The 11,233-nt window shown below is 47.1% G+C and overlaps 1 protein-coding gene across 1 annotated transcript in view; it reads left to right on the top strand.

Annotated features, from left to right (window-relative positions):
• Positions 1-10,039: 10,039 nt before the first annotated feature.
• DDX55 (DEAD-box helicase 55) overlaps positions 10,040-11,233 on the top strand; it is a 10,726-nt gene continuing 9,532 nt past the window's right edge. The window contains exon 1 of the mRNA XM_029921627.1: positions 10,040-10,168. Within this exon, the coding sequence (XP_029777487.1) occupies positions 10,061-10,168 (108 nt within the window). The 5' untranslated portion in view covers positions 10,040-10,060. The remainder of the gene's footprint in view (positions 10,169-11,233) is intronic.

Raw genomic sequence — 11,233 nt, forward strand, 5'->3', positions numbered from 1 at the left:
TCTGCGGGGGCGCGGGGCGCGGAGGCCGCTGTCCGAGCGCTGGGAGGGGCCCGGGCCGCCGTCTGGCCGCCGCCCGGGGGACCCCCTAACGGCCCTTTTCCCCGCGGCCCGCTGGGATGCCGTGCCCCGGGTGTCCTCCGGATACGGAGCCGTTGTTTAGTGGCTTTGGGTTCTCAGCGTGGACGGCGGGTTCTCTGTGGAACCTGTCGCCGAGCTCTGCCGACCAGGCGCCGCGTGTCAGGTCCGGGCCGAGAAGACGCTGCATCTGTCGCGGCTGACCGGGGGCCGGTCTCGTGGGGTCCGCAGCTGCCTTCCGTCGGGTTGGGGAATTAGTGTTGGAAAAAGTAAAGCGAAAGCCGCTGAGGGACGTTAGGCAGATATTTGCGTTTTGTTTTTCTTTATTTTTCATAGAAATCGCCTTAACTTTTAACCTGTTTTTATGCAGATTTCTAGATACCTCCATCAGCCCTCTCTGACTAGGGGAAAGCTGACTTGGGTCATTCATAGTAGGCGTAATGATTACAGATAAAGTATCTGGAAAAACAGGAAATTATTTTAAGAATCTAGCGGTTCCTAAATTTTCCTATTTTATTATTTTAACCAAAAGAACGATTCACGTTAATTTATTAATTATTATTATTATCTCTTTTAGGAAACCAGATGTAATTAATACTTTGAGCGTGATTAATTGGGTTCAGGGATTTTTCCACTTGGCAGGTGAACAGCAGACAGCAGATTTAGGCACAAATTACACAGTACGAGTGAAGTCCAAAAATAGGGGATAGTGAAAGGAGTGACTGATAAAATTAGTTAAGACCTTAGAGATCAATTAGTCCAGTCTCCAAATTTTGCCAGCTTTCTAAGAGGAACGAGGGCGACCAGAGCCTAAGCGCTGATGTGCCGCAGATGGAGAAGGAGATCACGGGTCCCTTAATTTACAGTTCGGTCTTTTTCTTAAGCCTTCTGGCATCTCAGATAAAGCAGATTCCTACACTGGTCTGCAGCAATCAATCAGGAAAACCTAGAAATGTAGCTTGCTCAGATTTCTTAGTTTTAAAGATTTTTTTTTCATGTTTTGGTGTTAGTAGTTCAGTTTGCCTGCTGTGTTGGGGATAGAAAGCCAGATGGAGACCATGTGGAAGGTGCTCTTTCTCTTTCTGAGGGGTTGAGGTGTAAGTTGGACAGATGAAAGGAGTGTACTCAGAATTGAAAGGTGCTGTCAGGAGCCCTGGAGTCCAGCCTGGTTCCGTCGGTGCGAGACCGCAGCCCAAAGAGGTTGCTGTCCCTGAGTGAAAGTTACATTTTCTTAGTGGATATCCTGCTGCCCATGGACACCACTTAACGGAGAAGTATGGGTTTCAATATTTTGTGATCTGCATTTCTTCCCTGCCTCCAGATTACAGGGCCTGACAATAACGGGATTTATAAAGGAGACCGAGAGTCCAGTGGGAAGTACACATTCGCGGCTCACATGGACGGAACATACAAGTTTTGTTTCAGCAATAGGATGTCCACTATGACTCCGAAGATAGTCATGTTCACCATTGATATTGGGGAGGCCCCCAAAGGACAAGACATGGAAACAGAAGGTGAGCTGAGCATTCAGGAGACTTTGGTCACATTCTGAGAGTTAATGTTGTGTACATGTTTATTCGAGTGGAGTGTTTGATTTCTTATTCTAGACTCATTCCAAAAACTTTTGTGATACATGCTTTCTGTTTCTCCAGGACTCCTCTGAATAACAAAAATAACTGCCTGGAACTTTATGTTTCAGTTCTTCACAGCGGCCTCTTGCCACTTGTCTTAGTCCCTCTGTGCTTTTGTAAGCGTGTAGGTTATGTGTGCGTCAGGTTGGTGGTTGTGTGGATTTGCTAATCCTGGCATATACGTTACCGTTCATCGTTTGTTCATTTATACATGACTAGTTTGGTTAATTTTGTTGTTTTATTTTTGTGTGTGTGTATATTTTACACTTTTCTGTAGGTGGTGGAGACACCTGGGATGGTAGGTGGATTGCAGCACCCTCCTGCTGTGTATTTTTGTTGCTGCTGCTTCCTGCTTTCCTTCTTTCTAATCTGTTTGATCGCATGAGAGTGTTTTTTCTCTTAATTACAAAACCCCTACAACTAATTAGACTTTGCGAGTGCTTGTTTTTCTGTGGTTTTTATTTGGATCATGGGAAGTACCGGTTAGGTCATTTTGAACTAATGGCATGGGAAGTGCGGGGACTGACGTTTGAGTAGTAACGTCCGTCACCCTGTCGTTTAGATCCATGCTGGGGGTGGAAAGGTGCAGCTGTAGCCGGACGAGTCAGCGTCGTAACACGGCTGCTGTCACATGGTGCTGTTGACTTTGTGGGGAGTACTTCGTTGGCTTGTTTTTACCATTATTTTAGTTTTCTAACTTGAAATTTGGTTGGACGTGAATTCCAGTTCTAGAAGCCATGTCTAGATACGGTGAGAAAGGCTCTTTCGGCCATATGTTGCAGTTACATTAATTTTTATTTGTCTGCTGACCAGCACCAAACCCCGAATTGAGTCTTTTGGATAAATTGGTTACCAAGAAACAGTGCATTTGGATTTTTGGAGGGGAGGGGGCCCGGTGTGCATCGGGATTTGTGGAAACGAGCCGTTCAGCACGTTTCATAGTGCTAATGTGATAGTACTGGTCTTCGATATTAAGCAGTTAGTAGGATACTCACGTTATAAAGGAGTATTTGTTGGGACGCCTGGGTGGCTCAGTCAAGTGTCCAGCTTTGGCTCAGGTCATGATCTCATGGTTTGTGAGTTCAAGACCCATGTTGGGCTCTGTGCTGACTGCTCAGAGCCTGGAGTCGGCTTCAGATCCTGGGTGTCCCTCTCTCGCTGTTCCTTCCTGTCTCATGCTCTGTCTCTCTCTCAAAAAATAAACATTTAAAAAAAAAGTTATTTGTTAGGTTTTGAAATCTGTAGACTTTATAGAGAATCCCACTACTTGGTAATTTTTGTGCTTGCCTTTCGGGGCCATTTGCAGTGTAGAACTTGGCTAACTCAAGGAGAACTAGGAGTTCTGAAGGGGTCTTATTCATGTTCTGGAAATTGGTCCTTTCTAAATAGAAAATGTTGGCTGAGGAATGCAATTATTGAATTATTCTTAAATAATCCTTTAACTGGTATTTAAAAATTTTGCTTTTTGTTTGTTAATGTCAATGAACGAAAGGTGTGAAATTAATTAAACCTTATTCTAAAGGAGTGTCCCCCAAGGGAACAATTGCCAGTATCTGAAGACTTTCCTTTAAAGTAGGCTCCACGCCCAGCATGGGGCTTGAACTCCCTACTCCGAGATCAAGAGTTGCATGCTCTCCCAACTGAGCCAGCCAGTGCCCTGGTCTGGAGACATTTTTGGTTCTCATGGCTGGGTGGAAGATCCTACACTGCACTGGACAGCCCCCCCCCCCCCAACAGAATCTTCTGGTCCAAAATGTCCTCAGTACGTTCCTGAGAAACCCTGCTCCTAAGGTTGGGGCTTCCGTGCTTGGGGCTTCCGGAGCGAAGCTAGTGAGGGGTGATCACGGATCCCGGCCTGACTGCCTTGGTGCCGCAGGGGCCTCCGCTGGGGGTCTTCTCTTGTGGTGCCCGCTTTGCCTAACCTGTGTTCACTGTCATAACGCGCCTCTGCCTAGAAGCACATGCTTCCTCTCCAGAACTGTCACTTCACCTTGTATTCATCGTGGCTGAACCTTGTGCGGCCGTGAGCTTGTGTTTCACTTGCGGTGCCTGCCGTTCCCGCTCTAGTGAAATTACCGCTTTGAGTTTCACAGAAGAATGTTTGAGTTTTGGTGTGGATTTTTCCAAGAGTGTCTTCAGGTTTTCCTCCATTCAGCTTCATTGAGATTAAAAGTCTGTTTTGATGCTGCTTTTAAATTAACATTAGAGTTACAGGATTCTAATGACGTTGCTCTAAGTTAACATGAGAGTTATTTGATTCTAAAGCATAGGTTTTGATTTTAGTTTAAATATTGATATTTCTAACATTATTAGGAATTTTGTTTGTTTTATATTTTGTGCTCTCCTCCCCTCCAGTCTTTTTTTTTTTCCCCCCTTCAGTAAGCAGTTAGTATAGTGAACTTAGGAACAGTTCATTAGAGGAGATTTCTTAGGGTTGATTGTTTTCCTTTAGTTATAGTAAGGATCACGTAGTATGTTTCCCGCCCTGAGAGAGCTTTCTGTACTGGGAATGAACTTCACAAAAATGCTTTGAGAATTAAATTGTCACCAATAGTCCAAAATGAAGGCGGAGCCATTTCTAAACAGCTTCCTTTATACGCCCTCTCTGAGGAGTAGTTTGAGGACTGTTGCTTTAAAAGTCCTTTTCAGAAGGAGATTGCCACGTCTGTGCTAACCCGTTCTCAAACTCTCCGCAGCTCACCAGAACAAGCTCGAGGAGATGATTAACGAGCTGGCGGTGGCCATGACCGCCGTGAAGCACGAGCAGGAGTACATGGAGGTCCGCGAGAGGATACACAGAGCGAGTAAGCGCGCTCCCCTCGCGGCGGCCGGGGGCCGGGGGGCTTGCTTGCGTTTTCCTCGGGTGACTCTTTCCCAGACACTACCCTACTCCAGCCTTGACTCGGAGAAAGCACTTACGCAAAGATATTTCTCGAGTACATGTTTTAGAGCTTTGTATCAGACTAGTTTATCATTGGGACACTAATTCGAAACTGAAAAATGCTGCAAACATTTAGCACAAGAGTTTAAAAAACAACCTATGGTCAGCTAGGGAACAAAGTGATAGTTTTCCTAAAGCAGAAAGGAAAACTGTGAAGTTGGTTTTTAATCACATATTTTGAAATTTCTGAGCCAATGTTAATATCATATGCTGAGAGTTAGTTTTTTCCCACCCTAACACAGAACGTTTAATTTAGATAAAATGGTACTGAAACGTGAATCTAGACAGTCACCACGTGAAGCTCAGCCGGGGTTCCTAATTTGCAGACTGGGAACAGGGAGTATGTTTGTCTGTGGGAGCAGTGATGGCTGGAACTGCATGTTTTCAGAAAAGCCTGTTTAGGCCACGATGTACTCGTAAGGATTGTGCTTTCGGATGTAAAATCAAGCGGTGCCACACACACAGCCAGATACTGTATCTCAGATCGAGGTCCACACCTATGGTTTAGTGTTTTTTTATCCTCCAGACAGTTCTTGGGGGTAGATCTCACAGAGCAAGCTTGTCCGTGAATGCAAAGTGGTTTATGTCAGGAGTCTGTTCCGAGCTTGGGGTAGGGAGCGGAGGGAAGAGGGACTCGAAGGGACAGCGGGCACAGGCCGAACCTCTTCAAGGAGTGGTTTGTGTTCCCCCTCCCCTCTTACATGTCTTCTTGCCCCGTATAAAAGCCGTCAGGGTCTGGAGCTCACGCAGTGGAGAGGACGGAGTGACCGCAGCAGCCTGCAAAAGCCAGAGCCCCAGGTCTCGCTGACTTGGAGCGGATCGGGGCGCGAGGAGGGCCGAGGCTGTGCATGCGCGCCCCTGCCTCTGCTGCCCTGATTCCCTTCCCTGGCCTCCGCTCGTATTCTGCTCGCTCTCTGGGAACCCACCTTCTCGCCCTCACCTGGCGGGACCCATTTGTGGGGTGCCCTTCTGTCCGCTGGGGGCCAGCCCGTTCTGGGATGAGAGCGGCACTGAGCAGAGTCTGAGTGCCAAGAGCCTTCATTGCTTTTCATTTTAACCAGTTCAGACCTGGTGGCTTCAGGGGTGTGGGGAGTCCTTGGGGACACGGCAGCCAGAGGACGCACCTGTCTCCGCACTCTGACACCTTACTTGAGCCGAGGTGCTCCTGTGTGTGTGTGTGTGTGTGTGTGTGTGACAAATAGGATTTTAGGCGTACTGTTTACTTTTGCAAATCAGATAGTTCCCACAGCGTTTTTTGTTTTGTTGTACACCTTCCTACAGCACTTACTCCTTAGAAATGAACATCATGAGACTTCTTTTCTTTACCGCAGTGCTGTGATCACAACTGTGACTCTGCGTCCGGCAGAGGTGTCAGCGACGTGAGGGCAGCGTCTCGGGTCCGCACTCTCCTGAGTGAAGCGAAGGGAGAAATAAACACTTGTTTTTACATGAGTGCTTCGTATTTGGAGTGTTGACTCAGCCGTTGCCCTTTCAGACACAAATCATAAAGAGCTAGTCACTCACACGTGGGCTGGGCAGTGGTTACTAGGTGTTCGGCAGAAGTAACTTCATGCCGTAGCATTAGCACTAAAGTTTCAGCGTTGGTGATTGTTTTAGGGTCTAGTTAATAATGTTTTTGGGTGTGTGTCTTTCCTTACTCTGGGGGAAAAAGCCACACTTTCTCGTAACTAAGTTATCTTTTTGGGAACATGTTCATTGTTTTTCATTTCTTTTTGAGTGATTATTCGTCCACTAGCTATTATAATTTTAGTCAGTGTTTTACAAATGATACACACAAATATCTAAAGATATGCACTCAGCTGGCTTATGTTGTTACTATCTTGCTAATTATAATTGTTTTTAATATCGGTCACTTGTAGAAAAGTCAGAAACTACCTAGTAATTAAAAGCAAGGCTGTAGAATTTGGTGGGAAATGTGAAAGAATATGATCTAGATTAGAATAAATTCATAAGGAGTGGTCGTGATTGCTACGTTAAGGACCAGATCCTTAGCTTAGGAGTGGGATAGTTCCTGGGACCAGTTCCGGGTGGGCGCAGCGGCCGGGAAGCTGCCTGCGTCCAGAATGGATGCCGAGTGCCTCGCTGGTGCTCAGTATTGAATGAGTAAGTGTTTAAGGAAAAAGTCACTTTGACACATTTTGACTTGGTAGGTCATGCTTTTTGGGTAACTGTATGATTTCGGAATAATTTCTTAGTTTTTTTTTAAAGTCCATTTTTTGATTCAGCAAAAATGATTATAGCGTAGGAATATTTTAATGGGAGAGAGAAAGAAGGTTGTACTGGGTTTTAACCCTACTGGTTAAAGTTACTTGGGTGTCACTTTTCCTCTCCGTTCCTCACGGATGAGTGGCACATGACCGTACCCCATGAATGCTTACGGTACCATTTAAATCTAAAATTTCTGCTTCTGAGTTTGTTGAGTTGCTCAGGGACAAAGATAAAAATATTTAGAGTACTGGGAATGGTGTGCAAAATATGACTCCCCTAAAGACTAGGATGATTTATGATGCTTATGCTTTTTTTTTTTTTTTTTTTTTTTGGTTAAATTTTGTTTGTTTGTTTGTCCTCACAGTCAACGACAACACAAACAGCAGAGTGGTCCTTTGGTCCTTCTTTGAAGCTCTTGTTCTAGTTGCCATGACATTGGGACAGATCTACTACCTGAAGAGATTTTTTGAAGTCCGGAGGGTTGTTTAAAAAGCCTTTTCCTGATGATCTCAAATCATAATTCACTGTTTACCAAACATCTTGGTCATAATAATGTCATTAGTTTCTACATTTTTATTTTCAGAACTGTACATTCACAGCTTATGTTTCTTTGTGATTAATAGATATTGGGGGGAAACACCTTTTTAGGAAAGTTATAGTGAAAATTTGACACTTGATTGGCATAATTTCTTGTTTGAACTCTGCCTCCTTTGTATAGGCCTTTCAGAACTCAAACACTGTAAATGAAATACAGGCATAGAGTCCCTGTTATGTCGATTTTCCTTTTGTTTTCATGACAAAAATGCAGTGTTTTCAGAAAAGTACTTTCCAGATAGTACTTCACTAAAATGACTGCATTCTTTGGCTCCCTTCTGCTGCACTTTGAGTCATTAAAGGTTCATTTTGTCGAGTCCTTATGAGCGACCACAGTCTGAATCTTGACGTTTCCCACCCAGCCTGTTGGCGGCGCTCTGACGAGTATGTTACCAGGTTGGTACTTTTATACTCGTCTGTCTGGTTTTTGCCTTGAAGATAAGACTTACCCAACGACATTTCCCCCCTGAATTTGCATTTTGAACCTAGGACTCGATCACCTCCAGGTAGGTTGATGACACAGCAGCTAATAACCATTTTTGGTTTCTGCCTAACCTTGTAAGAAGTCTCTGCTAAAGCCAGTCCTCTGGGCGTTGCAGCGAATGGTAGCTCTAGTCTCTCTGGGCTGGCACATCCACTTCCCCCACTCTTGTCCTGCAGGCGGTGTGCATCCGTGCAATTGGAAAGATCTGGATTTCTGATGCCAAAGGGTTAAAGCCTCTTGGATTTCATTGCAGTGATATACAGCCACTATTTTATTTTTGATCAGTGGCATTTTGGCCACTGTTTAATTAGGGTACTGAACATCACTGTCAGTACTAGGATTTTGTTTTTGTTTTTCTTGGGTCTCTCTTTTTTGGCACATGTGAATTTTGTTTTGTATAAAATGAAATTACTTTCTCTTGGTCTCTGATAATGGGTTTAAAATTAAAGGCGCATCTGGTCGTGGTGTGGGGGCGATCCAGGATTATGTTGTGACTGATGTACATTAGTTACTTGTATGTTGTGTTTGGATCTTTGCAAGGGGAAAAGTACAAGTAACAAGTTTTATATAATTAATTTAAATTTGTTACAGGTTTTCATGTTCAGGATAAACAATTTTTCAAACTTGGGTGAAAATACTTGCAACAGTTCAGGGTAACTGTTTTACCTTAAGATAGTTGTTGCAATGCCAATTTTTTTTTTGGGTGTGTGTGAAAACACTACAAAATTGGACTAAAAGATGTACATTTAAAATTGGTTGTGTATCTAATCTGCCCCAGGTTCAGTAAATAAACAATTCTTTTTAAAAACAGTCTTAGTATTGTTTCATATTAATGTTTAAATGACACTTGTTAAAGTGCAAGCTTTCTGTTCATATTTCAGATATACATGTTCATGTTTTCTGAGTTATGCTTGATAAATGTCTGTCGCTTTTTTTAATGTTTGTTTATTTTGAGAGAGCTCTAGTGATTACACGAGTGAACGGGGGAGGGCAGAGAGGGGGGAGGAGAGAACCCCAAGCAGGCTCCGCGCTGTCAGCGAGGTCCCCAGTGTGAGGCTTCAACTCTCAAACCACGTGAGATATGACCTGAGCCGAAATCAAGGGCGAGATGCTTACCCGACTGAGCCACTCAGGTGCCCCTGGAAATCCCATTTTATAAAACAGTTGTCAAAGGTATTTTGCTTGACATGTGGTCCTGTTTCAGTGGAGACGTGGCCTCAAGCTTCTTATCTTTCACTTCATTTAGTTTGAGATGACTGCAGTTGGTAGGAGTACTCTTCCCATTTAGCCGTCCCCAAAATACTTGAGTGGCTGCTTTGTGCTGTCATTTGTAGCCACTGGGTTAAAGAAAGAAAAATCCCCACTGTCGTGGGGCTTACCTATTAGTGGAGAAGATGAGCCTAATATGTAAATTTACTGGCATATTAATGACAAGTGTCATGGAGGACAAATAAAGCCAGGTGGGCAGTTTTAGTAATGAGGCAAGAAACGCTTCACTGAGAGGACATTGTAAAGACCTGCAGGTGTAAGGGAGCAAGCCGTGCACCAGCCTGTAATCGGTGATGGGTGAAAGCCTGCTGAATGAATGTGTGGGGCCCAACCAGTGGCCCCCACCAATTGGGAGCCCAGGAATGGGAAGACAGTGTTCTTTGGGGCTTTCACTTTCTCGGAAGTAAACCAACGTTTATTGTACCAGGCCTCGGGGCCCCACCATCGACCCTGTCTTGCACGTCTGCTAACTTGGGCCTCCGGGGCTGGGATGCATTTGTGTCCAGTCCCTCCAGACCCACTTGGCCTTTGGCCCGCACGCGGTGACGTGGTGCCATCTGCCTTTGCCGGGCGCAGAGGGCGAGCGAGCCGGAGCAGAAGCCGTCCCGCCGAAAAGCGGCCGCAGAGACGCTGGGGCGCAGGTGGCCGCGCAGGGCGGACGGCACCCTTGGGGGCCCGGCCCCGCCGCCCGCTCCCACGCCCCGTGGTCAGCTTCTCAGCCGCCGCCGCGCGCGCTTCCCCGCCCTCCGGAACTTCGCTGCCGGAGTTCGGTTCCCGGCGGCCCCCGGGCGGCCGGAAGCGGAAGTGCTCGGCGGCGGCGGCGGCGGGGCGCGTGCCATGGAGCACGTCACGGAGGGCTCCTGGGAGTCGCTGCCGCTGCGGCTGCACCCGCGGGTGCTGGGCGCGCTGCGGGAGCTGGGCTTCCCGTACATGACGCCGGTGCAGGTACCCGGTGCTGCCGGGCGGGGGGCCTGCGGGGAAAGGGAGGCTCCGAGCGGGCCAGGCCCCCGGCAGTCGGACGCGGCCGGTGGGTGGCAGCTTTAGTGTCTCGTCCTGGACTCGTCGCCCCTCCAGCTGGGACTTTTGGCCACGTCTCGGGCGGTCCACACTCGGGGGCTGCCCAGCTCGCTAAGGCCCCCGGCAGGCAGGGGCGGCAGCGCACCGGAGCCAGGGCTCTAACCTTGCCGATCCCTCCATGCCTTCTCTGAGAGCGGGGTCCAAGTGCCGGCCGCATCCCGGTCCCGCCCCCGCCAGCTCTGAGGTCCCGGGCAGGCGACTTGACTTCTATGCTTTTGTGCTTTTTTTCTTCTCTGTAAAGTGAGGAAAGTAACCACCTCTCTCGTACGGTTGTTGTGGGACTTAACACGGGCCGGTGTTGGGCACATACGGGAGCTCAGTAAATATCACCAGCAGTTATCTTGTGGCCTAAGTGGAGGGTCCTGGTGCAGTTTACTTACTCGAAGAGATACCTATCGAGGACGTACTATATATCACGTACTTTTCTAGGCGCTGGGGACTTTGCGTTGTTGGTTCCCACTCATGGGCCTTGTTTCCTGGTGCACAGGAGGGAGAAAGGAGTAGAAGAATAAGGGAATTTGAGTTGGTGGTAAGTGTTACCAAGGAACTAAAACACACTGATGTAACAGACAATGACAGTAAAGTACAGGATAGGGGGAGAGGTGGGGTGTGACAGAGGACCTTTCCGAGGATGTCACCGAGCTGATGCTGAGTAACTGAGAAGGAGCTGGCTGTGGGCTGATTGGGGGCAGCCAGAAAGGCCAATGCAAATGCCCTGGGGCTATAGCTGACGTGGGAGGAATGGAAAGAAGGCATTTGGCTGGAGGGTCGGGAGTAGAGATGGGTCCACGTTGCGCAGGGTCCTGGGAGTCTGTTACATTTAAGCGCAGTAGGAAGCTGTCTTAATGGGAGGCTAGGTACGAAAGGAAAGGCAGGTGACTGATGTGTAGGGAGTGGACTTCAAATTCAAAGAGGTCAGGGGGCCAGTGTCAC

This window comes from Suricata suricatta, chromosome 14 (genome assembly GCF_006229205.1).
Source record: "Suricata suricatta isolate VVHF042 chromosome 14, meerkat_22Aug2017_6uvM2_HiC, whole genome shotgun sequence".
Taxonomy (NCBI): Eukaryota; Metazoa; Chordata; class Mammalia; order Carnivora; family Herpestidae; genus Suricata; species Suricata suricatta.